This window comes from Pomacea canaliculata, linkage group LG3, assembly GCF_003073045.1.
Source record: "Pomacea canaliculata isolate SZHN2017 linkage group LG3, ASM307304v1, whole genome shotgun sequence".
Taxonomy (NCBI): Eukaryota; Metazoa; Mollusca; class Gastropoda; order Architaenioglossa; family Ampullariidae; genus Pomacea; species Pomacea canaliculata.
Window position 1 is genome coordinate 16,525,788 of NC_037592.1, and position 26,669 is coordinate 16,552,456.

Consider the following 26,669-nt stretch of genomic DNA (forward strand, 5'->3'; position numbering starts at 1 on the left):
ATATTGGTCCATGCGAATTAAGAGCCAAAAAGAAAAAAATAAGAATATATGTGTGTGCATGTATGTGAAAAAAAAAATATATCAATGAAAGACATTAGTGTGTATTAGGAGAGGTAAATATTAATGTGGGTTAATATGATTGGTTTGATGGGTGAGATTTCAATTTTAAAACAAAGTTTGTGTTTGTATGTTTATATCAAATACAGGTATTGCACAATATATGACTAAATTTTACACACTTTTTGTTATGAAAAAAATTATTCTGCACATATTTTTGCATGTTTATTTATTGTATTCATTTGCAGAGGGCTCTTTTTTGATCAGACCTGTTCACTTGTTTTGTGTGTATGCTAATCTCTCTAGGACACTACCTTTTCATTGATCCCAGTAAATTACTCCTGCCTGGACAGAAAGCTGTTCTACAGAGTCAGATATTTGATGCAACTAGCAGTGGCTGTATAACCTTCTGGTACTACCTGACTGGGAGTGAAAGCAGCACTCTGTCTGTAGTAATGTTTACAATCCCAAGCAACACCTCGACCATGCTGTGGTCTTTGTCTGGGGATCAAAATAATCAGTGGTTTTTTGCTGCAGCTCCTATAAACAGTAGGAACATTCATTATCAGGTGAGCTTTACTTGAATACCTTCAGTTTCAAGAGTTGATTCTTGTCATGGTCATGCTTTTCTGGATTTAGTTTGTAGTTGGGCAGCTGAATTATATTTAGGTGGGAGATCCACATTAATTGGTGCCAGAAAGTGCACTCAACCATGATTGGTTGGGGTTAACACTGCTAATTGAAGCAGGCCTTTAGGAGCATTGTGAAATTTTATCCATGTTAGGGGTATATAATGGCAGAGCTGAGAAGAGATAATTTGATCAATGACATGATAGAATGAGGGAGAGACAGCTGCTACTTACAACTTGATGATGCCCCCTGCAGCCGGGGCATGTGATTAAGCCCATTCATTGAAGTACACGACATTTGGTGGAGTGCGTAGGAGAAAGTTTACGAGTCAAACTGTACCCCCATCACAAGTATAAGTAGAATGCACAAAATGTAGAGTCAGAACACATCCCAAAATAGGGCAGGATATCAGCCAGAGCCACATTTTGTTGGAAGACTAGGCTAGCAGTCACCTCTAGCATCCCATGCTCTCAGACTTTAAACCAGCAAGGTGACAGCATGAAAGTCTTGATCCAGAAGCATATGGTTTGTGCAGAGATGCGCTGAAGATCCAGACAGAGAGTGAGAAACAGAAGACCTGTACAGATAACTCCTCAGAGCCTTCATTGGGCACTGGGGCATTATGTCCAGAAGAAATTAGTGTAATACATTTGTTTTCTTTAAGGTTTGAAGGGCTTGGTTGTAAAAACATGTCGCTTTTGTGAATATAGTAGAAGTACCCTATTATGGTTTCTAAAATTTACCAAAAACAGGTCATCACTGAGACTGAAAGGGCTCTTAGCAGGGAAGTTGACTGGTCTGCTTGAAATTGATTCCTTAAACCATGACTTAAAACACCTGCAAATTCAAGTTTATTTACTTAAATTTATTTGAATGCTTAGAGTAAAGCTTTTAAAAACCATCATATTATAGTGCTTTTCTTTGTCAATTTTGTTTTTGCTCAGTTATGCTTATTGATTCTGCTATTGATGATCCTTGAATCCTTAATGATTTTTAGGGGATTTAACTCTCCATGAAAGAGCAAATGTTTGCTAAAAGACAAAGAAACAACAATGAACAAGTAGTCACTTTTAGAATGTACTTAATTTCTTTTCTGTAATTTATGCAGAAAATTGTAATATAGGGCAAACAGTCTGTCTTAAATGTACTTAATTTTTTTTCTACAGGCATCCTTGAAAAATAAGTTCTGCTAGAATGCAAATTGTCAGTCCTAAGTCATGTTGGGAAAGTATTTGTAAAAGAAAAGACCATTCTATGGCAATGTCTGTGAAAATGTTTGAGTCATGTTCAGGTGGTTGACACAGGAAAGATCTTAATGATGAAGTTCTACTACACTAAAAAAAAAAATGTCTCTTTGAGTTTACACAGTTTTCACGAGAGAGTTCTATTAATACCTGCTATTTATAATGCAATAGAAAACCTTCCTTACATTCCTAGATATGGATACAAGGATCATTTGGTGCCAACTACTTTGGAAACTTTGCTGTTGATGACATAATCTTCTTATCTGATAATTGTGCAGGTATGTTTGCAAGCTTGGTGAATCTCTTTTATTCTGATTTATATTCCACTTTCAGTCGTTATAATTAGTCATGCAGGAGAAAATAATGCACGACTTGCAAGGAAAAGCTTGTAGAGATACATGTACTCATGTAAACATGTAATAAACAATGACTCAGATTAGAAGTTGCTTTGTACTGGGTGAAATTGACTAAAGAAATGAATTCTTTTTGTATACATTATTTATTGCAGATAATTGTTGGAAAGTATATCATTTTTGTATATAATCTCCATTTCATTAAATTTTAATCTAGTTCATCCACTTGCCTAGACTACTCTAGAAAATTATCTTTCAGATGCATTTTCAACCACTTATGCATTATTGCATATTTACATCTGACTCAATTAAGTAGTCTCACTATTTCCAAACTACCAGCTTCTCTCTGACTATCTAAGCATATAAGGAACAGTCAATAACTGCTGAATATGAACAGGCCTGTCAAGCGTCTGTGGTAACATTCAGCTTTTTATATAAAGAAAAGTATAAACCACTCAAAGGTCTTATGCCTTCCAGATGCAGAAAATTAAATAGCAGATTACTATTCCTTTGTCATGCAGTCTTGCATTTCTGCTGCCATTTTAATACTGCCAAAAGCATTGTCATGGCCATAGCATACATCTTGGCACCTACAGGATAATTGCTTATTTTAGTACCAACAAAGGTGAAATATACATTGCCTATCTCTGATAGGATGTTACATTGCTCCTACCTCTATGATCTGTATAACAGACTGCTGTTTTCCTGCCACCTGACCCCTAACTTTTTTCCCACTAACCCTTGAATTTCCACTGTTATCTTGAGGCCACCATCTCTTAATCTTTCCCAGCACTCACCCTCAGCCATAGCTTTCCATGACAGCTTGGCTGTTGAGAATGGTCCTAGACCAGCTGTTCCTATTCTGGCACTGTGATGATCAGTGTCAACAGGCAAGCAGTTGCTTTTATGTTCAGCATTATGCTGCTACCATGGACTACCCATTTTGTGTGTGTGTGTGCATTTTTACCTTAATGCATGTTTACCTATTCTTGCATGCATATCTTTGATCCTGTCCTTTACTATTATATAAATTATACTGGCAGAATTTTGCTACATTTTTTAAATGACTATCACCCCTGAATGTCTCAGTTACTTAATGTATTTAAAGTTAAGTCTGGTTCACTTATCTCAATACAAGTTACATGATTTTCTTTATCTGTTGATACCACAGTATGTCCAGAAAATGCCAGTCAAGCTATTCCAGGAACGCAGTTGACATCCCCTACAATGAGCACCATGGCTCCTATTACTGCTGGTTAGTTTATTCTACATATAGTGTGGAGATTGGATAAAATTATAAATGTACTTATTTATATATGCACAAAGTTAATATCATGTTTATTTTTATTGCTTTTTTAATGATATTTGTCTTTTGTTGCTTTTCCCTCAAGAATCTGAATCTCTTTTTTTAAGTATACTTATAGAATATGTAACCAACAAGTCAGTCTCTGATGGCTACTTAGGGTTGGGCTAGTCATACGTAGGAATAACACAAAGATGGAAATTCCACACACTGAAGTTTTTAATTCAGTTTCGTTTTGCGGCTGGCCTGCCGTCTCTCTGCTCTTCCTTCCCAATTCAAAAAGGTCCCACACCACTGTCCGCCACGCTACTTATTTCCTTACCCTCAGACATTCTAGAACCATCCACCCCCCCCTGCCCCCCTCTCCCTGTCTGGTCATTGTTTCCCCCCAAGTTCTCAGGCGGGTGTAGCAATAGACCAGTGGCCGTGGGTGGGCAGTTCAAGGTCGGCTACCATGAACGCAGCCATTGTGGGAACAGGGCAGCATCGTTCGACGCTGAGTTTACAACCGAGACATTCTACTCTGTAAACTACTACAGTGCTACAAATATTTCCGCATAAAGAGCATAAATTACCTAGATTTTATCTTTTACCGTGAAATGATGAATGCAATCTAATGACTGACATAGATTTATTATCTTTCTATCAGGATCTACAGTGTATGACTGCAGTTTTGAAAGTGGCTTTTGTGAATGGCAACAATCTGTTGATGACATTTTTAACTGGACTCGCACTCAAGGACCTTCTGGCACTCAGTCAGCTGGACCCATCAATGATCACACACTTGGGACTGGTTAGCTATAACCCTACCTTCTTCATTTTGTATGCCTTCTTGATAATAAATATAAATGAATATAAATTAATCTGTAATAGAGAAATATTTAGGAGTACCCTCCAAATAAATGACAAAAAATGGTGTGTATTAGAGAGCAAAGAGAACCACTGGTATTGAAAATATTGGCCCTAATAACTGATCATCTCACATTTAACATCTAAATCAATGTGTCAGTATCAAATATCAAATGTTAATTATTTTTTTCTTTTGAACCAACAACACAAAGAGGCTTTGAGAACTCTTTCTCCATTTCTTGACATTATGAAAACATTTTATCTTCACAGTAGAAAAGAGGGAAGTGAAAAGAGAAAAAAAAGTTCATTAACCCTAAATGAAGCAGCTGAGCTTAATGGACATAATAATGTATAAACTTTCTACTAATGTAAATAATAAGATGTGGTATAATTCAGTTGTATTCATTTTATAAAGGAAAGTGAAATGCTATCACTTTATGCTTCATTTTGCTGCAGGTCAAGGGTGGTTTGCTTTCATTGCACCATCAGATACTCAGCAGCAGAATGACACAGCACGCTTACTGAGTCCCCGGATCACAGACAACACTCCCCGTTGTCTTTCCTTCTATTACCACATGTTTGGAGCCAGTGTTAATCTACTAAATGTCTACATGAAGTCATCAGGTCAGTCACACCTTGGAAATCTCATCTGGCAGAGACAAGGAACACAGGGGTTGCAGTGGCTTCATGCCAAAATACAAATCAAGCCAGTGGTGTCATATCAGGTACATCTTCAATATTTAACATTCAGATATATTTTATTATTTACAGACTTTGGTTTGCTTTCATTTTCTTCCCTTGCAACCTCTAGTCTGTAGAGAAACTTTTTTTGTTTTATCAACATCTGCTCCATACTAATTAATATTTGCTTTACTTAAGAAGCAAGTGCACCAAAATTGATTTCATGTTGTGCAGATCATCTTTGAAGACATACAGGGATCTAGTTATTCTGGTGACATTGCTGTTGATGACATCACTTTCCCAACAGGATTATGTGAATTCCTCTTTCCAGAGAGTAAGTAAAGCTGTCCTTGATGTCCTCAGTTCCGGCGTATTGTAAGATTTACATGTCAAAATCTTGTAACCAACACCTCAGTCTCTGATGGCTACGTAGGATTGGGCTAGTCGTACAAGAATAACAACAAAGTTGGAATTTCCGCACACTGTAGTTTTTATTCATTGTTTCACTCAGCTGCTGGCCTGCCATCTCTCCCCTCTTACTTACAAGTCATTGTTCCTAGCATTACTTAAGTATTATTTTTATTATTTTACTTGAAAATAAGAATTAAATAGTCTTTTTATTGTTTTGGTTGAGTGTTTTTGAATTTTGTGTGCTAGTCAGGCATTTGTAGGACACGGTGACTGAGTAGAATCAGTAGATGGTATAAGAGAGTTTATAAGTGTCATTAGCATCCTTTCAACAACAATTAATATTAATTTTCATCAAGAAAATTATCGTGTCAACTTAACACACTGTAGATACTCTAAAATGCCAGAGTTAGTAGGTTAGTAACATTCTCCTACAGTTTAGATAATGTACGTAGATTTCATACTTTAGTGGTTCTGAAAGTTTATTTACATTTTCAATGTATGATTGAATTTTTCTTCCTGATAACATTTATTTAAGGAAATGCATTCATTACTGGAATCTGAGACTTAATGAAGTGATCTAGATTGAATACTGCTGTGTGAGTACATCTTATGTAATAAGACTTCCAAGATTGCCAATAAATTTATTTTGATTTTATTTTCCTATACGTACCACAGGTACCGCAACCTTTACTTGTGACTTTGAGTCCAGTTCAGATCCTCTCTGTGGCTTCACTCAAGACACAAAAGACAACTTTGACTGGAAGCAGAGCCATGGTAGTGTAGCTACCATAGGAACTGGACCCTTTCCTGATCATACTTACAGCACACCTGCTGGACATTACCTTTACACTGAAAGTTCTACACTACACCATAAGAATGACAGTGCACGTCTGATCAGTGAGGTAATGCTTTCTCTTCATAAATGCAGCTGAACAAAACATTAATGTGGTGTTCTTCATCTTTTATTGATTATAACTATAAGATTGTTATTTTATCATTTGATATGACAAAGAAAGCTGTCTCAATTACTAAAAATTTAGTTTGTTTTAGTAGCTATGTCAGTATTAGTACAGTAAATCAGTCACCCTATAGTGTGCATATGACTGTTATTCCTTTTATTAGGGATCAATATGTACAAGGATAAACTATTTGTATCACTTCCTTTACTTGTGCAAGGTGAGTTTGCTAGTTCTTGTAAGATTAGTCAAGGATCAACATCATCACCACTATCATCAAGACTGTATATTGCAGATGTATGCTAACCCTGATTCCATCCAACATTGCTTGAATTTTTACTACCATATGCAAGGCAGCAACATTGGCACTCTTAATGTGTATGCCATGGCTCAGAATCAGCAGCTTTCTGGTCCTGTTTGGACACGCTCCATTGATCAAGGATATGGGTGGAAAGAAGCTGAAGTGACTATTGCCATCATCAGCAGATTCCAGGTAGGTTGTTGTATCATCAGATTTTACATTTTTGTAACAGCTGAGAAGGCCTGCCACTCATGCCTATCTTCATCTTTACTGTACTTGCACTCTCTATCTGTGTGTCTTGCTTACTTGCATGCAAATGTGTATGAACATCCTTAAATTAACAGAGATGTCACCCAGCTGTAGACATACCTACTGGAAACAATTGTTTTGAAATGTGACAAAATGACTGTAACTATTACAACATTCTCATGTTTTGTCATCCTAGCTGTCATGGATATTTATAGTTTGCAGCTCACTGATAAAGGTATGTTTTTTTCGCTCATTTGATAATACAGATAAATAATCTGTCATGTTTCCAGGGTAATGATCGAAGAGCACTGGGCTGTATTTGCAAAACTAACTCAGATTAATCCAAAAACACATCACCTGCAAACATATGAACTTGTATAGTCCTGTTTTTCAGGTAATTTTTGAAGCAGTTGCTGGCTCCAGTGCTTCAGGATATATAGCAGTTGATGACATCACCATTATTGCAGGAGCATGCCGAGACACATGTAAAGAATTCACATATTTTTCACCTCTGTTTGCACCCAATACTTGAAGGCTATTGTTAAAGTTGCAATAATGTTAGCAGAAAATCTTTCTTTTAAGTAGTACTTTCAGGAGACAGAGTGCACAGTTTTGTCCATTTTTACACAACTAATATTCCTGGACTGCTGGCAGATGATTTTTTCCAGTTAATTCTTAAAACAAGGCATTAGACGACATAGCATCAGGTTTATTCACACTTCAGATTAATTACTAAAACGAGGAATTAGACAACATGGCTTCTGGTTTATTCACATTCTTTGTTACGGCTTGCCGAAACTAACAGCGGATCACTTTGCAAGAGGCCAAGAGCGAGTCTTGGCATACAGACATCAGTCCATCAATACACGTCCATGATTTTTATGCTTAAACTATATTGACAATTGTAATTTCTCTTATTTTAAAATTGTCGCCAATAGTAACTGCTGTCCCTGATGGCTACACAGGGGTGGGCTAGTCATGCAAGAACAAAGTACGGAGATGGTACTGGCCGCACAGTGTAGATATTATTTTCAGAAGTTTGCTCAGTATCTGGCCTGCCTTCTCCACTCTCACTCCAGAAAAGCCCCTTACAACTTCAAACCCACACTACTTATCCCATCTCTGTCAGACATTCCAGAAGCTACCCTCTGCTCCAGTAACATAACAACCTGTCCCTGACCTGTAATGGCAGTCAGTCAACTCCACCTCAAGTCCAAGGCTGGCTCCAGGTCTCCACTTAATGCATGTCCATGTGTGGGTGTTGATCGCGTGTTAGGATGTATGAGTGTGCATATGTATATATGCACTATGTGCATGTTTGTACACTTGCAATGACAATGTGTGCAAATGCACACATGCAGGTGTGTGCATGTACGTGGGTGGTGGTTCTAATGGGTACATATACACCTCCTGGGCCATTACCCTATCAAATAGGTCAGGTCTTTGTAACAATGGGCTAACCAGGCACTAGCAGGACAATTCAAGGTTTGTTGTTACATACCCGGGCCAGCACTTGAGGTGAAGGAAGGGATAGCAGAATCGTTTGATCTAGTACCCTCTACAAAAATAAAGAAAGCCCTAGCCTAACTTAGTAACATTATCAAGGTCTTACAAAATCAATTACTACTCGTTGCTAGAAATACAAATGTTCATTGAACACATTGAAACTCCTATATCATCTATGTTATAATGTTCCACACTTTTCTTCAAAACCATGGCGTTGGCCCCAGTGGACTGGACTAATGGGTAGATGTTCTTTTGGTGACCAAATTTTGTCATCATTGCATTAAATGACTTAAAGCAGATATTTTATGTAATGAGAAGAGGCATTTGAGAAATGGATTGGAAAGGTTAAAAAAAAAAATAGAACCAGTAAGAAGGGGTAAAATCAACTTAGTTGAGGCAGGCATATTGTTCCCGCCTTCAACTGAACTGCTGGGTGCTGCCTCACTCTTCCCATTATCACAGTTGAGGTAACTGCATAGTTGAGGGTTTTGAATAGTATGTGTAGTATTTTATGATTTTATCTAAGGCCCAGCTCTCTTGGAGTGTGTTTAAGTCTTTATTGCATGCTTGAGTCAACTTTTTACAACTTTTTTTTTTAAGTGCTTTCTTTATGAAATAGTTTACTTTCTTTTCTAGCTTCCTGTGACTTTGAGGAGGACTTGTGTCTGTGGACTAATGCTCATGATGGTTCAGATAAGTTTGACTGGTTGCGAGTACAAAGCAGCATCAGCACCCAGTACACTGGTCCCAGTGCAGACCATACCCATGGTACTCTGAGTGGTTACTATATCTTCATTGAGACGGATCCTCCTCGTCTAGAGGGCGATAATGCTCGGCTGATATCACAAGTATGTGTCCTTCAGTCATTTTGTCAAATTATCTGTTTAAAAATGAAAAATCGGTTAAATATGATTCCTTAATGAATGCTAACTTTTTGTGCTGAAGTATAGTATTTTTTCATCATCTAAGAAGCCTATAAATATTTTGAGAAAAGGTGTATTCCTTTCATGCTCGTGTTCCATTTTTTTCCTGCAGCTTATATCTATGCTTGATTGTTACAGGTGTTCCCAGCTTCTCCTGGCAGAGCATTCTGCATCACATTCTGGTACTATTTGTATGGTGATGATGCTGGAACCCTGTCTGTGTTTGTTGTCAATAATGCCTCCCATGATACCATTTACACAGAAGCTGCTCTTTGGCAAGAAGGAGAAGACAATGGTGAAGTGTGGAAACCTGGCCATGTTAATGTCTCCACAATCTACACACAGAAATCCTTCCAGGTAGATCTATTTTTCATCCTTAAAATTAAGCTTATTTGCATCCAAACATTTTCTTTATTATACATACAGTTGTTACTCATGATCATAATTATTTCTCTATTGGTTTGATTCAAATCACTTACAGTTCTAGATGCCACATCCTAGACAGTATATCACATACAGTTTACGTGCTTTATCCTGGACAGTAAATCACTTACAGTTGGAATTTAGCTATGGTAGTTTAATCTGCACTCTCATTCATGCATGTGTGCACAATTACAAGTCTGCATGCATACACCTCCCCCCCCCCTCCACTGTGTTTTTCTCAGTTTCTCATCATGAGACTTCAGCATTAAAACACAAACAAAGAACCCAGAAGCAACTGTCATGGTTATGTTTATGTAGCATGTGTCTTGGCTATAGGAAGGGCTGAGAACAATGTCATCTCCTTTCACAAAGTGCTCCTCAACAGAAAAATGAACACAAAATTTGCTTTTTCTGATCCATCTATTTAGGTCTGTCTAAACAGCACCCGCTTAGTCCCTGATTCAGAGATAAATACATTGTAGGGCCATTAAGCCGCAGTCCAGTAATTTGCAAATTCACATAAGTTGTGCAAAATGCTTGGATCCCAATTTTTGTTTACTTACAATATTTTTACCCGGACATGGCTTCTCAAACACTCAAGACAGGTGTTGACAGCTGTCATTTTGGCATTTTGAATCACGATTTAATATGCAGCATGCATTAGCATTATCGCTATCGTGAGATTATGGCACTACTTTCAAAATGACAAATCGTGGTCAACATGTGAGAAAGGATTGTGATAAAAAACATTTATTTTTTTCCTTATTTATTGTAATTTATGCATTATCAAAGAATATTTAAGCCACAGACCACCTACTCCACGGTTAAGCAGTTTGGACCCCAATTTTCATGGCTTATTAATGGCCCTACACTGTAAAATGTAAGAAGAGGGATGCGCAAATATTCCCAATATCCCACATATCTACATTCCACACAGTTGTGTGTACAAACACCTGTATGTACTGTCACCAATTGCATTGATATGTACGAGTACAATAACATGCAAGACCAATCCACAGCTGGAAAGCTGACTGTACATATATCTACACATAGTTTCCTAGGAGTTACATGTACAAATACTTTCAAACACAATGTTGACTGGAAAAGAAAAGGGTCTTTTGAACAATATATGATAAAGTGTAGCTTAGGTGAGACAGGAGTTAAATTAATATAAAATTTATTGAGAAATTAAATACTGAGGGTGGTTGGTGGATGAATCATTAAGAGATACACCATAATAGATATCTCCATGAAGTAACATAAATATATCTTTGTAAATATTTGCCCATTAGACTGATTCTTTGATGTTATTTCTTTTATTTTCTTTGCTTCATATAATATTTAATATTCTTCACAATTCTTCACAATGATAATTTGCTGTCCATTTTCTAGTTTTCTATTTTCAAACAATGTAGATTTTAAAAAATGCTGGTCAACTGAAAAGGCAATGCATCTTCAGAGCGGAACTGGTCCAAGGCTTGCCAGCCTTGGAAAATTACAATACATCTTTAATAATAAAAGAGGTTCTTAATACAAATGCACAACAAGAATACTTCCCCTTCCCACCAAACAGCTATGGTTATTTGATTTATAAGAAAATGTAAAATAAGGTAGAAGAAGAGTTAGACTCCTTCATTATATGCCCTGGACAAAGTGAACCACTTACTGTTTGCTGCTCGCTCCTGTAGCCATGAGGCCTTGGGACCCTTTGCTTACCTTAATTCTCAGAATCGGAGGAAATTTATTTTATTTTACAACAGTTAACCCCGAGCATTAACTGGGCTTGGAATTATGTAAAACCAGTTCTTAAAACCACTTAAACTAGTTAAACTGATTTGATGCCAAATAGAGCATAACTTAATTTGGAGTATAACTTTGGGTTATCTATTTTTACATAAAATTCATGGAGCTTAAAGTTCTTATATCTGGTATGGCCAACGCTGGTCAAAAGTTTAAATTAGATCTGCTTTTACAAAAAATGCCTGACTGGGAGAAACTTATTCAGAGGCTGACTTAATGAGACAAGGAGGATTTCATCATTATAGATTATAGATAAAAAAGTGAAAACCACAAATCATATTTTGTTATTTTTTTATTACTTAAACTTGAGAGTGATTATAATCTGAACCAGTTCACCAGATTTCATTGTTCATTAAGAGAGCTTCAAAATGAGATGATTTAAAAACTTTTCAAATATTTTTTCAGGTTATATTGGAAGGTGTTATTGGAAATGGTTTCAGTGGAAACATTGCCATTGATGATACTGCAATATTTCCTGGAGATTGTGGTAATCTGCCTGACGTTTCAATAACATCAGGTATATGTATTCTTGAACTGATTCATGGAATCCCATTTAAATCTGCAGCAGCCAGATGACTCAGACTTTGATAGCTGAGGCAAAAGTCTACTCCTGGCAATATTTCTCTGGACAGTTGGTGATCTTCCAAGACTATCAACTATCCTTTTGCTAAGTTGTAGGCTGTCAGGTCTTGGCAAACCATTTAACAATTTAATATCTGTAACTGCAATAAAATTCATAAAGTCATGACTCTTCTTCTTGTTCCTAATCACCCCCAGTGGAGCATAGGGCAGCAAAAGTCATTATTATACTTGCAATAATTTTAATTCTTTATTTTAATTCTAATAATTTGTTCTTTTTTGGCAAAAGTCATCAACCTCCACCTCACAACTTAGAGCCAAAAAACTGAAAACACAACAGACCATGGAGCTTGAGACTTTGTGCCTCCATCAGTATTAGAGCTCAGCTTTTCTGCATGTTGAAACATGTAGTTAAACCTGAAGCAAATTCAGTAAATTGCTCACATTTGGTTTTAGAAGTTAATGTGGAAAATGTATCTGCATGCAGTCCAGAAATATACATTCATGGTCTGTTTAACCAATGCATGTGACTACTTTATATCTTTAGGAGGATCACTTATATGATGACAATGTTTACATATAGTTAGTCATTCTAATGCACATGGGCATAAGACTGTAAATCACATCATGAACCATTAATTCTTTCATGGGTGTTTGTGATTCTTATTTCAACAAAAATAAATGCATATGGTAGTATAAAAATGTAAAAGAGTTCTGCTAATTTCCTGCCATCCCATCATCTGGCCATATGGTCAGGCTGGCATTGATTCTTCATACAAAGTCAATATGACATGAAGCCATTGAATTGATGCAAGACATGGAACATCATCTGAAATTGTTTGCTGCTTCATGTTAAAGAGTAAAAGGAAACTTAAAAATGATCAAATGATTATTTGGAAGTAGTTGACATTCATCTTTCACAATCACATTGTCTTAAGAATTGATTATCTAGTCCAGCTCCTGTACCAAATAAATATGTAAAAGTTCCTGTTTGTCTTCCTAATTCAAGACTAACACAAAGCAGCAATGATAAATATTAAAGTAGTTTTTAGATGTTTTGACTGATATTTGAACTGATAGGCTAGGCTGCTAATTTTAAGATAAATTTAATTATTTTGGACAATTTTCTGGCATGTTAAAAAGTTATGATAGCAAATATTTTACAGCGATGTATTCTTTATTTTCTTCATGATTTATTTTAATTGCAGATTTTAAGATGAAGAGCACTAGAAAACAACTTATAGTTACCACTGTGCTATCTTATTCCAGGTGCGAGTGGTCTTTCATGTCAGTTTGATGAAAGAACTATATGTTCATGGAAGCAGAGTCCAGCAGATGACTTTGACTGGACAATAGCCAGCCAGTCCACACCAACTCCAGGTACTGGACCAGCCACAGACCACACTGGCTCTGGTAAGATGATGTAGTTAGATTTCTCTCTACATTTATCAAGTGACTTCACACGTTTAGAAATAATATGTTCATGTAACAGGGTTAGATGCGGGCTCTTCCCGCAATCCTTCCACAATAACAAGACTCAGCACTCTCGTGGGTTCTAGATTTTATTCCTGATGCCAGTCGATGGTGCTGGCTCTGGCGAACCTCGATCCGACCAACTCAAAGACGGTAGTCTCTGCTCGTGTGTTTGGGAAAAGGCCCCGACTAAACATCTACCCCTAACTATATACTAAGCAGACATGTGACTACTCGTCACCTAATCTACCTGTGCCTGACGCTGTCGTTCTAATACTAAGGGGACCACTGACTACTGCGCTATTCCCGCGGACCCCGGGCCTCGATCGCCTCCGTAAGTCACGGTCACCTGTCAAGTCGTAAAACGGACAGAGACTACTCGTTACCTAATCTACCTATATCTGACGCTATCGTTCTGCTACTAAGGCGACTACTACCTACTGCGCTAATCTCTGGTACCGGCGACATCTATCGTTCCTTTCTCCCCCGGACAGGTGTGCCGTTGGAGACAAAGGAAACAATACAAACTGTGTTCGCACGGTTGAGTGTACCTATCTTTCGATTAACGCCTCACCTTTGAAGTGTGCATTCGACCCCGGGGCGCGACCGTCCGCCAACCAAGGCGGTCCACCCTCCCGGTGTGCCACCCTCCATCCCACACCACCCACACTGCCATATTCACATAATACAATACTTTAAAAATTCTGTCACAGAATTATGTATTATTATTTTTGTATGTGTTTATGAGTGAAATAATTCAGTTCTAATTTAGAAATTGTGATAGTAAAGCAAATATTAGTTGACACATAAATATCAAAACAAAAGTTTTACTCAAATCCAGTTGGTGCTCACCTGAAGAAAGTAATTGCATCCCTTACAAATGTAAAAATGTTAATTGGAAAACTTGTTTTTGTACAAATAGTTATGTAACTGGCTTACCTACCACACAGCTCACACTCCCATACACTTTGCGAAGATAATGCATTACCATAGATTGTTGGTATCTTTAATATGGTAGCTGCTTTAATTGCTTGCTGCCTGCAGAAAAATTGGAACTGCCATCATGAGACAGGAAAAACTAAGGTAAACTTTCTGCTGTCCTTAGCCAAGCCGCTGGTTGAGATAGCTAACTGATGGCGATGCAGTGGCTTGTGCCTTTAATTGCTTTCTCTAAGGTTCTTTCTTTGACTTCTGTTTCACCACCGATCTCTCTTCTTTTTAGTCTTTCTAGTTCTTGTGCTGGCAGGAGAGTGGAACAATTGACTGGACTTGTAGCTGCTTGAGAAAATACTTCTATTAAGCACTTAAAATGTACAACAGGGTAACATAACTAGAGTCTAATGCTTGGTTGGATTCCAGTTTAGTTCCTGTTTATTTGCAGGCAATGATAAAGATTTTCAAATGCTTTGAAGCTGGCCACAAAGACTATTAAGTACAAGACTGGTTATATGAACTGTGGGCATCTATGATTCCTTGGTGTATTTTATGTATTTGCTGTGAGCTCTGGAGTAATTTACAAATTTTGCCCTCTGCACCTGAGTTAAAAATAAAAATACATTACAGCAATAATGGCATCCATTATTTTTTCCATGTTTCTTTATTAAAACATGTAAAAACAAAGATAAACAAAATATTTACACGTATTTACAGTATCAACGGAAAAGTTTCTTTCACAGATTCAAAATCAAAACAATGAAAAGTCCTTGTTCATTTGTTGCGTTTCTTTGACATATTCTCCTTTTGAGGTGCATGGGGTGCGGAGAGGGGGATTCCCCCCTCTCGCACTGTCGCCGCTGTCGTTCACATCAGGTTACCCCACAGCTCGTGGTAGTGGCATCCTTTAGTGCAATGAAATCACAGAATCATGTACCTGCAAATAAGCTGAAGTTGATTTGAGGTTAATTCATTTTCCAGACTATTATTTATTTTGGTGTGGTTGCTAACTTCACATGTTTCAATCTGTCACCCAGTAAAACATGGCACAGTGGGATTGACATTAAAAAATCTTCATAAATTGATAAATTTTGATTAATGTTATCTTGCTTGTGTCATTTTCTTCCAATTCTTTCAGGTGGTTCTTACATCTACCTGGAATCTTCTCGACCACGTAAGATTGGTGATAAAGCAGATCTTATCTCCCCTGTCCTGCCTCCTACTTCAGCAGCAGGTGGCTGCTTTAGTTTCTGGTACCACATGTATGGGCCCAGCATTGGAACACTGTATGTTTATGCAACAGTCTATGGTAAAGAGTCCTTACGGTGGACTCGCTCAGGCACACAGGGTAACGAATGGAAACAAGTCCAGCTGACAATTATTAGTGCTGATGACTATCAGGTAAATATTAGCTCTTTAGTGCTAGTATCAATTTGTTAAGTTCTTTTTATTTTACAATTACCATGCATTAGCAATGCATGCATGCCAATGCATGCACATACACACAGTTGTTTATGCACTATCTGGATCTGGAAAGGTTTTATTTCTAATTATCAGAATAGTGGAGCTGCTTGTCATGTTGTCAGCATTTCTATCTGCTAATCTTTGTGCTAGATAATTCTGAGAGGAACAGTTGGTGGCTCACAAGGGGATATTGCTCTGGATGACTTTTCTTTAATGAATGATGACCCCTGCTTAGCATCAGATGGAAGTAAGCATTTCTGTCTCTGTGTGTGTGGTGTGTATATTTTTTTCCCCTGTGAGAGTGAGTGTGTGTGGTGTATATTTTGAAGTAAACTGTTCACCTTTTTTGTAAAAAGATTGCAGTTACTATTGCTGAGATAAAGAAGTTGTATAACAAAGTAATGCTCTTGTACATTGTTACAGGTAGGATTTTATTTTTTAGTTATTTTCAGTATTCTCAAGGAATCAGCCTCATTTATAGAAACCCGCTTAATTGAATAACCAGACCAATCATCTTGCCCTTGGATAGGGTTGGTTAATACAGGGCAGTACGAGTCTGGATGATCCTGGAGAAACACACTATACAAATATACTCATTATTATTATTAAAAGATGTAAGAAATATATTTGTAGAATTATGATGTTCTTTATTACTTCAAGCAATATTTCCTCATACACAAATTCATGAACTGTTTGTTTTGGCTTTTTTGTGGACAGAGATGTGTGATTTTGAGGCAGACATGTGTGGTTACAGACAGCAATCCTCTGGTCTGTGGTGGAATTATACTAATGGAGAAGGTCACAGTGGAATTTCAGATCATACCTTGAACTCAGAAGAAGGTTTATAAACCTTTTAAGCTTTGTTATGAGACAAAATTGTAAGCCAGAGGATAAACCTGACAAACTCGTGGATGTAATACAAAAGGGAAAGAGATGCACATGCACAATAAAAAACATGAAAAAACACAAACATTGGAGAATGGGGATGATGTAGAGTCAAATGGTAGACCAGATTACAGAAGGAATTTGCAAAAGAGATAAGTTTTTTTAAAGTCCAAGCTGGAATGAATATAGCATCCCTGCTGTATGGAGTGACAGAGGCAGGATATTCCAAATACCAGGGCCAAAGAAAGACCAATGACCAAAGTCCAAACTGTTCCAGTCTGATACACAGGACAGAGAGAATACAAATGTTGACATACGTTTTTAGTTGGAAGCAAGAGAGAGGATATGTCTGATGCAACTGATCCTCTGCAGTTTGAGAAAATAGACTTGCAGGCTGAGTTAAAATCATTCTTGAAGAACAATGACATGCAAGAAACTACAGCTTCCTGACAGACTGAAAAATTAATAGAACCAGAGAAAGTGAGTGATATGGATGGAGACAGATGTCTAAGCATATGGTCAAAGACCATCAGGATGACCACTTTTTTTTCTCAGTGAGCTTAAATTTGTTTGTCAGTGTCCAGTATGTGACAAAATCAAGAGTGATGGTCAGCCATTTAAACAGATGCCATATTCAGAAAGAGCACTACAGCATCGGCTTCCCTGGTTTGACTTTGTGATCGTCCAAAGTGTCAGAAACAGCAGATGGAGGAAGTATAGACAAGACTGAAATGTGGCTGCTGTCATAAGCAGATAGTGTGTTGTTTGCCACCCAGATATCAGAGCAGTCTCAGTGGAGTGGTACTGACAATGAGTGGTTGAAATGGCTGAAGGTGATCTTGCTTATCAAAGTGTCGTAGCAGCTGGGGAAGATGACTTGAATTGGATAAGCCTGCAATGCTGCATATTGTGGGTGTTGATAACAAAGCATTGGAAACATTGCATAAAATATATCTTTGTAAATCCAAATATTTATACTATTTCCTTCAAATATTTTGTATTAATCCTTTTTTCACTTTTCTTCAATATTTTAAGCCTATAAAATCTGCCAGATTGTAGTTTCCGATTTCTTGAAGTTACAGAGTAAGATATTATGTATGGCTGAACTCAGCATCTGAAAACTTCCAATTTAAGCAAGATAAGTTTAGTTACGGGTGACAAGATTACTCTTGTACTGAAAACGTTGAGATTTTAGGAGTGGAATAAACTATTCACTAAATATAGGGCAAGATTTCATTATTAAAAGACACTTTCCTCTAGTATGTGCTAATCTTGCCAGGAGATTCTACTTTAAGCATTCATCTTTTAGTTTCAAATTAGTGTTGCAGTCAACATTTAATGAAGAAGCTAAAATGATTTTAATCACCTGCCAGGTCACTACATTACGCTTTCAAGCTCAGGTGGACCAAACGACAAAGCATCTTTGCTATCACCTACATATGCAGCCTCCTCAGGTGAGTGTCTGCAGTTCTTCTACCACCTTCATGGCAACAATGGAGGTTCTTTGAAAATCCAGCTTCACATCAGTTCTGGCACATCTGTCATCTGGCAAGCCCAAGGTGACCAAGGAGATCAGTGGAAGAAGGCTCAGGTCACATTGAAGACCATCACTAAGTACCAGGCAGGTCTTAAGAATTTGTAATTAGTGCTGAGTAGGGGGATAATTTCTGATTCAGCATCAGCAGCAATATCGTGTACAAAAATGAGGAAATAAAAAGGAAATTTGTTCATAATTTAATATGACATGCATGTCAACACAGCCTTTCAAACTATTACAGTTTTGATCAATTAATCAAGAGTTTAAGCTACCTGTTTAAAAAGAAACATCAAAACAGTCAAAGCATTTTGTATTTTTTCAAATTCAGAAATGAATCAGCTTGTAAGAAAGGTTGTCTTGAAATTCCTTCAACAATGCCATGAATAAGCCAATGGTACCCCCTGTATATATCCCACTTTGAAACTTTTTTTTTTTTTTTAAGATTTCCTTTGATGGTCAGATGGGTCCTGGTTCAGGTGATGTCTCTGTTGATGACATCTCTATCTTGCCCTATTCCTGCCCACCTCCTGGTTCCTGTGACTTTGAGAGTAGCTTTTGCTCCTTCACAAACTCTCACACAGATCAGTTTGATTGGATACGTGGCTTTGGAGCTACAGCTTCACACTTCACTGGACCTACCACTGACCATACAACTGGCACAGTTAAAGGTCAGACAGAATCACTAAAGTAAACAGAAGGTTACATACATGCTACTGTGGTTTGACAAATTAAAAATAGCCCTAAACATTTGCATAACAATTTTTACATATCAGTGTGCTTAAATCTGTATGTTTTAAATCTTATTGTCTAGTTTTACTTTATCATGATGATGTATTATTATTTTCCACAGCAAACTTCAATTAACACTTAAATATATTTTGCTATCCTGTAAGGTGCATTTTTTACAAATCACAAGTTGATTTAGGAGGTTTGCTCTGTCATTTAAAAAAAACCCAGAAAACAATGCTTCTTTTTCCCTAATATTAGCTTATTTGACGGAACGTTATATTGTTTTTGAAGGCTACTACATTTTCATTGAGAGCAGCAACAACCGTCCTGGTGACAAGGCCCAGCTTGTGAGTGAAACCCTAGAACCCACTCCAGGGAGCTGCCTTGTGTTCTATTACAACATGAATGGTGCAGGTTTGTGCCACACAACACAGTAATGATGGCACACATGGAATTATTCTAACATACTGATGTAAATAAATTTAAGTCTGTAAACATAGTCACAAGCATCCCAATATTTCATTTCATGTAGGCAGTGAAAACCTAAATGCCCATAAAAATAAAGGTGTGCTCATAGTCACTGCACGGTTGACTAGAATGTGAGAATATAGGGTCTCAAGACATCTGCATATTTTTCTCCCAACAGGCATGGGATCACTGAATGTCTACCAGTCCACAAATTCCAGCCAGAAGCTGATCTTCAACCAGACAGGTCATCATGGTGATGTGTGGCTTCAGGGATCAGCTAATCTTACCTCTGCCACACCTTACACTGTTATCTTTGAAGGTGTTAAGGGAGCCAACTACACCAGTGACATAGCCTTAGATGACATTTCTGTGTCATTGGGTGCCTGTTCCCATCAATCAACACATACAGCTGTTGACATCATACCAACACCACCACGTGAATAGCATTAAATTCTTTTTGGTCTCAATGGGGATTGGTAAATAGGAGAACTGATGCATCCATTTAACAGGTTTTGCAAAGGAAGTAGCAGATAGCATATGAACTGTGTTAATTAGAACTGTGTAAAGATTCTGCATCAGTTGTGGTCTTAGGAAGAGAGTAAAGTTTTGACTGAGCAGGAAATGGGATACCATCATACTATCTACTTTATGGAGATAAAATAAACCAGTTTGTCTCCATAAAATCTCTCTGGTCTTAGGTTTCTTATACATCTGTCCCATTCCTAAGTAATTACTTAAAGGGAAACATCATACTAGTTTCATGTACATTATTTTATTCAAATATGATTTTTAACTGTATGTACTGCTTCAATTTATTATATGTGAAAAAATGATTTGGTCTCCTAATGTTCATTCTTTCAGCTTCATTGCCTGGTCTGGGCTGTGATTTTGAGACTGGCTTCTGTCAGTGGACACAAGATCTGACAGACAAGTTTAACTGGACACGACAGCATGCCTCATCATCAGCGTCCAGCTCAGGACCCAGATTTGACCACACACAAGGGGACATCCAGGGTAAGTTTTTCAAGTGTAATATAGCTAGATGTAGAAGTGTATTAACTTCCTGTTCTAGGCATCTAAGACTTGAAATAAGCCCCTGTTATAAAACTTAAGTTCGGATGTTACAAAATCTTGTACAAAAATAATTATAGATATTCAGCAGACATTCAGAAGAAATTAAATTTCAGCAGCAGGTCAGTGTATATGTTGATTTTTATGACAAACATTTTTCAAACAAAGTTTTTATAACCATCGTATTCTTGTTATGCTTTCAGTCAGCTCAAATGCAAGCTTAGATTATTTCTTCCTTGACCTTATCAGATGTCATGAACATAAGCAATAATAGGCTGCATTTGCTCTCATTGAAAGTTAACTTCTTGACAGTGAGCTAGCATGTATAATGTTTTGTTGTGTGCTCCACTGCCCTGTCAGGTGAGTTACAGTCCTCAGAGACCTATAAAGGCACAGCCAATACATCAATTTTTGATGGTTGCAATGGTATTTACAATGCTATCTGCTCTGTCACAGGCTAACTGTGCAAGCCATGTGCTGTGCTAGTTACCTTTGCTCAGCCTTTGTGTTACTGCTTCTTGTGCTTGCTTTGTAAATGTAGAGCCTTTTGTTGCATTTTGCCAATTTTTTTTTATATATTGTTCTACTAGCTCTGGCTGCTTGGTGGCTTCATTGTTCATGATTTTAAGCTGTGCTACGGTGTCCATCTTTGACAGACTTGTCATTGTAAGGACAGGAAGTAAAGACTTTTTATTAGTCACTGAGCTTGTTTTACTCTGCATGAGCACTCTTTTTAACAAAGTTAAGTTTGAAAGGCTTTTTTGACATGCATGTTAAGATAAAATTATGAACAAAATTTCCATTTATATTTTCTTCATTTATTTACACGATATTGCTGCTCATACTGAGTAAAAATTATCCCCCTCCTGAGCACTTTTTACTCAGATTCTGAAAAAAAACTTCAGTAGTCAATGACCAAGATACCTTTAGATGCTCCAGTGAGATAGGAGAATAATTGGATGATAAATCAAATGAAGTTTTCCTTTGAGGTGCCACAAGCCTTACCTACCTAAACAAACCATGAGGCAGTAGAGAAAATCATGGCCATTTGATCACAGCAAAGAATGGGAGGTGATGATATATATGCTATTAATATAAAGACACTGAATCAAAATCTCCAACAGTTCTTCCTCACTGAGTAAATCAAGATAATTAATATTCTAATTGCCTCAGTGTCCACAAACAACTCAAAATCATTAAACCATCAAACAAGCTAAGTCCAGTCAGAGCTCAACCACCAGTAATCATCAAATGCACCAAAATACATCTCACTAACTAAACCACTCTCACTTCTAAGCACTAATTGTAGTGTTCATTCTGCATCTTCAGTCAGTTAATGTAGAAATTTCTCACTGGTCAGGTCCTGACCTGAGTGTCCAGCAAACTATTTGTTAAATAAATACTCACAGTACTTTAGAATCCAATGTCTTCTAGTTACTAATAGAGTCGAAGGTGTATGATGCATAGGCACACTGATTGACATATACATGGTCCTACATACATCTCCTGCCACCTTCACCTCTGTCTGAGGGTTGTTGCTTACCTGTTGCTACAATCCAGGCATGTGCTAGTTTTCTGTCAGAGAGTCTACTTTACATGGTAAGAGAGAAAGTGTAGCCAATTATTGCTGTCATAGTTGTATCATCTGGTAAATTTTCATGAAAGAGAATTTACCATAAAAATTTTATTTTTTTTAACAACACTTTTTGTGTCACATGACAACATAAAACTTTTAATAATGAGCATTAAGTAAATATTACTCGCCATGATTGATTTGTTTCATTTGTATGAATTGTATATAAACCTTGTATTGATTTCTAGTACTTGATTTCTATATATGATTTCCAAGTTGTTTTGTTCTGTCAGGATACTATGTATACATTGAATCATCTCAGTATGATACCAATGACTCAGCACGGCTTCGCAGTCCCACATTCAGCACCTCAGGACCAACATGTGCAACTTTCTGGTATCACATGTATGGAATCAAAGTGAACCAGCTGAACTTGTACCTTGGGAGCCCTGGACAACTGGGCAGCAGAATCTGGACAAGGTCTGGCAGCCAAAGCTTCATGTGGCTGTATGCAGAGGTTGAAATAGGAGCTGTTTCTACTGCACAAGTGAGTAGTGTTAAGAAGGGGTCTTTGTGAGGAGTCCTCAAGCAAATTTCAGGATCTGTCCAGTCTCTTGACATGATAAATAAATGTTTGGTTGATTTGACTCCAAACATATATAAGCCAGGTCTTAATGATAGAATTTGAAATGCTGGGTCAACTGAGTCAATGAGTTCTTTTCTAGACAATGCATGACCAACACTATAATAATAGAAATTCTAGGGAGGCTTGGTGTAGAATTTAGCTTGATTTGTATTGTTTTCTATACATTGCATCTTCATCAGATTTTTCATGCATTTGTATATACTCTGTTTTTGTTTTCTTTGTACCAGCTTATATTTGAAGCTGTTTGTGGCAAGGACTATATGGGAGATATTGCACTAGATGACATCAGCATACTGAATGGCTCCTGCCCTGCACCAGGTAAGAATTCTTGGCGATTTAATGATACAGACCAGCTATTTGTTAATCAAGTTAATCCTAAGTCATAATCTTACCCATTACAAAGTAACCTTACCAATAAAAAATTATTTTCTTCCTTACTGAAAACCTTATTTTCCAGCATTTTGTGACTTTGAAGATACGCAGACTTGTGGATTTGTGCAAGATACTGATGACATGTTTGACTGGTCACTTAACTGTGGATCAATTCCAGCTTCAGCCTCATGTCCTGCAGGTGATCACACATATGGCTCTGAGCAAGGTCAGTAACAGTTATTGTATGACAACATTTATAAAAGAAGTTAAAAATTAGAACACACGCACATGCCATTTTTGTATAATAATAAATATCATAATTTTAAAGTGCATGGTGATTACACAGTAAAAATGCCAGATATTAGCAAGAAATGCTTGAAGGCAAACAATTTCTTTTCAGCTTGAGAGAGTTGAAATTAAGAATATATGGAAAAAAATACTTATAAACCCTTTTGTCATCTCAGGTCACTTTATGTACATGCGAACAACCAGTCCACAACAGTCTGGTGATGAAGCACACTTGCTGAGCAAGCCATACAATCCTACTTATGGTAGCTGCCTCTCTTTCTGGTATTACATGGAAGGAGAGTTTGTGGGTATACTGTATGTCTACCTACGGATTGTAGGACAGCCATTACAAACCAAATCAAAATTGTGGTCATTAAGTGATGGTCAAGGTCCACAGTGGAATTTAGCTGTCATCAACATTAAAAGCATTGAGAGATTCCAGGTGAGTAATGAAATAATGAAACTTTTGACTCATCATCTGGTGGCAGCACTCTTCTATCAGGTTTAAGGGTGGAAGAAGTGTGTTCTGGAGCATGGAAATAAGGGCTGTTTCTCTCCACAGTCTGTACAAGAGTCTGGGAGGAAGTTTGGCCATAACCATTTGTATCGGTTCTTTTAGCATCAGAATGTGGACTTTGTTCAAGCTTTATGGGCTTTTGTTTCAGATTTGGGTTTTGGATTCCTGTTTTAGTTCCCTGGTTTGATTGCTGTGTCATGCACATTCTGGCCAGTTAACTATAGGTCATTTCTGTGTATGTGTGTGTAATCTGTCATCACTCGGTAAAGGGTGAGGGAAGATACAGGATGGGTTTAGGGGCAGACTTTGTGTATTGGTTTTGTTGATACATTCTTTAACAATGTTGTAGAGTGGTTTCACATTTTGTGGTGTGTTGCTTACATTATTTTCTTTATTTCTTAAAATAAATTTGTATCTTGTATCCTCGACACCTGCATACACTTGCTCTCTGAGCATTGATTGGAACCACTGTTTGTATCGGGTAAATAAATTTCTGTTGAATTTGTTGGCTGTATATGTACCTGCTGGTGTGAATTAAGTGGAGCATGATACTGCTGAATTCTGTTTTCAACTGTTAAGTCTTAAAAACAGATAATTTACTTAAAATTTTCATTATAGAGCTAGGTAACTCATTTATTTCAAAGAAACACATACAGCAAGCTTGCATGTATTACAATAACATGAAAAGTAATATTTTGCAGGTAGAGTTTGTAGGATTTATTGGGGAGGGCACCAATGGTGGCATGGCATTGGATGATATCCTTTTGACACCTACAAGCTGTCTTGAACTGGCAGACTGTGATTTTGAGCAGGGTGGAATCTGCAGTTGGACTCAGAGTAACAGTGATGACTTAGACTGGCTTGTAAACAGTGCAGAAATAGGTTCTTTGGACTCTGGACCTGCAAGTGACCACACAACTGGTACACAAAGTGGTGAGTTATTTACTGACAAAAAATATCGAAACATTTATGACATTCATGATTGACTACTTTTTTCAGTCTCACTAAAGGCTAAGACTTCATCAAGATCATAGAATGGTAGCTAGTTCAAGGTATTTTTGAGCTTTCAAGCCTTAGCAAGTCAATAAATGACTTTGGCACTAGGGACTAATTTAGCATCATTGGAGGAAATTGTCGAGATTCAGTGGCACAGAGCAGCATAGGGGTGTCAGAGAACTTTGTTAATGAAGCAGGTACAGCCCTTGATTAGAGAGGAGAGTGGTATGCTTGAGTGCATGAAAATAAGGGCAGAAACAGACATATAGCTGCCTTTGGTTACATAGATTAAAGTATACAATGTATAGAATTCTAGCTGCATATGTAATGTGTGTGAGAGTCATAAAGTATGTCAACAAACAACATGTTTGTTATAAGTAATTGATGAGAATCATCTGGCTTTGTCTTGCAACAGAAAGAGTGAAGCTGTTTGGTAAGATTCTACAAGAAATATACATGCCTGGAAATGTATATGTGTGTGAGAGTGAGAGAGTTAATAATTGAACTTTCAAGAAATAATCTTCCATCCTGCTAGGGACTATAAATATTATTACCTTCTCTATATCCTTTACAAAAATTTTATGATGATCACATAGACCAATTACGGTATGTTGCTGATAACAATTTTGTTCTTCCAGGTGAATACATCTATCTGAAAGCAAACCTTACTGGAGGTGCAGCAGTGCTAAAGTCTCAGTCAATCTCCTTCAACATTGATTCCTTTTACTGTTTTACATTTTGGTACTACATTCAGTTTTCAACAACTGCTACTGTCTCTGTCAGCTGGTATGAATCTAGTTCAGATCCCGTTGTCGTCTCTATTAGTAGAAGTCAAGGAAGCACATGGAGTCAAGAATTGATGGATGTATCTGTGGAAACACCTTTCTTCACAGTATGTTCACATGAATATCCTTTCAGTCACTGCTACCATAAGTTGCATGTGTATGAAGCATCACATTTATGGCTGCTTATAATCCGCTCATTTGTGTCATCTGGTCACTGGTATTCAGCACACTTTGCAAGAGCAGTTAAATAAAAAAAGAAAAAATAAATAGGTCCTCTGAATTTCTTTGACAGACTTTTTCTATTAAATAGTGGATAATTACCTTTTAAGCACTCTGTCAGATAGCTATAAATATAAAACTAGAGTTAAATAATTATTTTATTTAAATTATTGTATTATCTATTTTTGTACTGACCAAATATGTTTCTTTCATTAGGGCACAGCTTACAAATGTTCAATGAATGCGTGTCTGCTGGTATATAATTTCTTATTTACAACGTAATTGCAGTTAATTTTTTTAGCCTTTTTTGAGACTTCTTTTTAGTACTATGTAGTGCTTTACAAATTTTGTTATTATATATATATATACTGCTCAATATAATGGGAAAACCCTTTCATATTTGCTACATTTTTATCAGTCGTGTTTGTTCCAACATTGAGCAATTCTT

The 26,669-nt window shown here is 37.1% G+C and overlaps 1 protein-coding gene across 1 annotated transcript in view; it reads left to right on the plus strand.

Annotated features, from left to right (window-relative positions):
* The window catches only part of LOC112558980, a 188,172-nt gene that overhangs the window by 18,918 nt on the left and 142,585 nt on the right, over nucleotides 1–26,669 (plus strand). Inside the window, exons 19-45 of the mRNA XM_025229763.1 lie at nucleotides 364–626; nucleotides 2,125–2,209; nucleotides 3,456–3,539; nucleotides 4,237–4,380; nucleotides 4,893–5,161; nucleotides 5,352–5,451; nucleotides 6,204–6,430; nucleotides 6,780–6,977; nucleotides 7,429–7,519; nucleotides 9,177–9,388; nucleotides 9,602–9,820; nucleotides 12,092–12,203; nucleotides 13,535–13,678; nucleotides 15,810–16,072; nucleotides 16,286–16,382; nucleotides 16,853–16,975; nucleotides 18,394–18,641; nucleotides 19,000–19,225; nucleotides 19,578–19,700; nucleotides 19,933–20,190; nucleotides 20,616–20,768; nucleotides 22,692–22,945; nucleotides 23,272–23,362; nucleotides 23,502–23,642; nucleotides 23,881–24,146; nucleotides 24,923–25,154; nucleotides 25,856–26,109. Of these exons, the coding sequence (XP_025085548.1) occupies nucleotides 364–626; nucleotides 2,125–2,209; nucleotides 3,456–3,539; nucleotides 4,237–4,380; nucleotides 4,893–5,161; nucleotides 5,352–5,451; nucleotides 6,204–6,430; nucleotides 6,780–6,977; nucleotides 7,429–7,519; nucleotides 9,177–9,388; nucleotides 9,602–9,820; nucleotides 12,092–12,203; nucleotides 13,535–13,678; nucleotides 15,810–16,072; nucleotides 16,286–16,382; nucleotides 16,853–16,975; nucleotides 18,394–18,641; nucleotides 19,000–19,225; nucleotides 19,578–19,700; nucleotides 19,933–20,190; nucleotides 20,616–20,768; nucleotides 22,692–22,945; nucleotides 23,272–23,362; nucleotides 23,502–23,642; nucleotides 23,881–24,146; nucleotides 24,923–25,154; nucleotides 25,856–26,109 (4,877 nt within the window). The remainder of the gene's footprint in view (nucleotides 1–363; nucleotides 627–2,124; nucleotides 2,210–3,455; nucleotides 3,540–4,236; nucleotides 4,381–4,892; nucleotides 5,162–5,351; nucleotides 5,452–6,203; nucleotides 6,431–6,779; nucleotides 6,978–7,428; nucleotides 7,520–9,176; nucleotides 9,389–9,601; nucleotides 9,821–12,091; nucleotides 12,204–13,534; nucleotides 13,679–15,809; nucleotides 16,073–16,285; nucleotides 16,383–16,852; nucleotides 16,976–18,393; nucleotides 18,642–18,999; nucleotides 19,226–19,577; nucleotides 19,701–19,932; nucleotides 20,191–20,615; nucleotides 20,769–22,691; nucleotides 22,946–23,271; nucleotides 23,363–23,501; nucleotides 23,643–23,880; nucleotides 24,147–24,922; nucleotides 25,155–25,855; nucleotides 26,110–26,669) is intronic.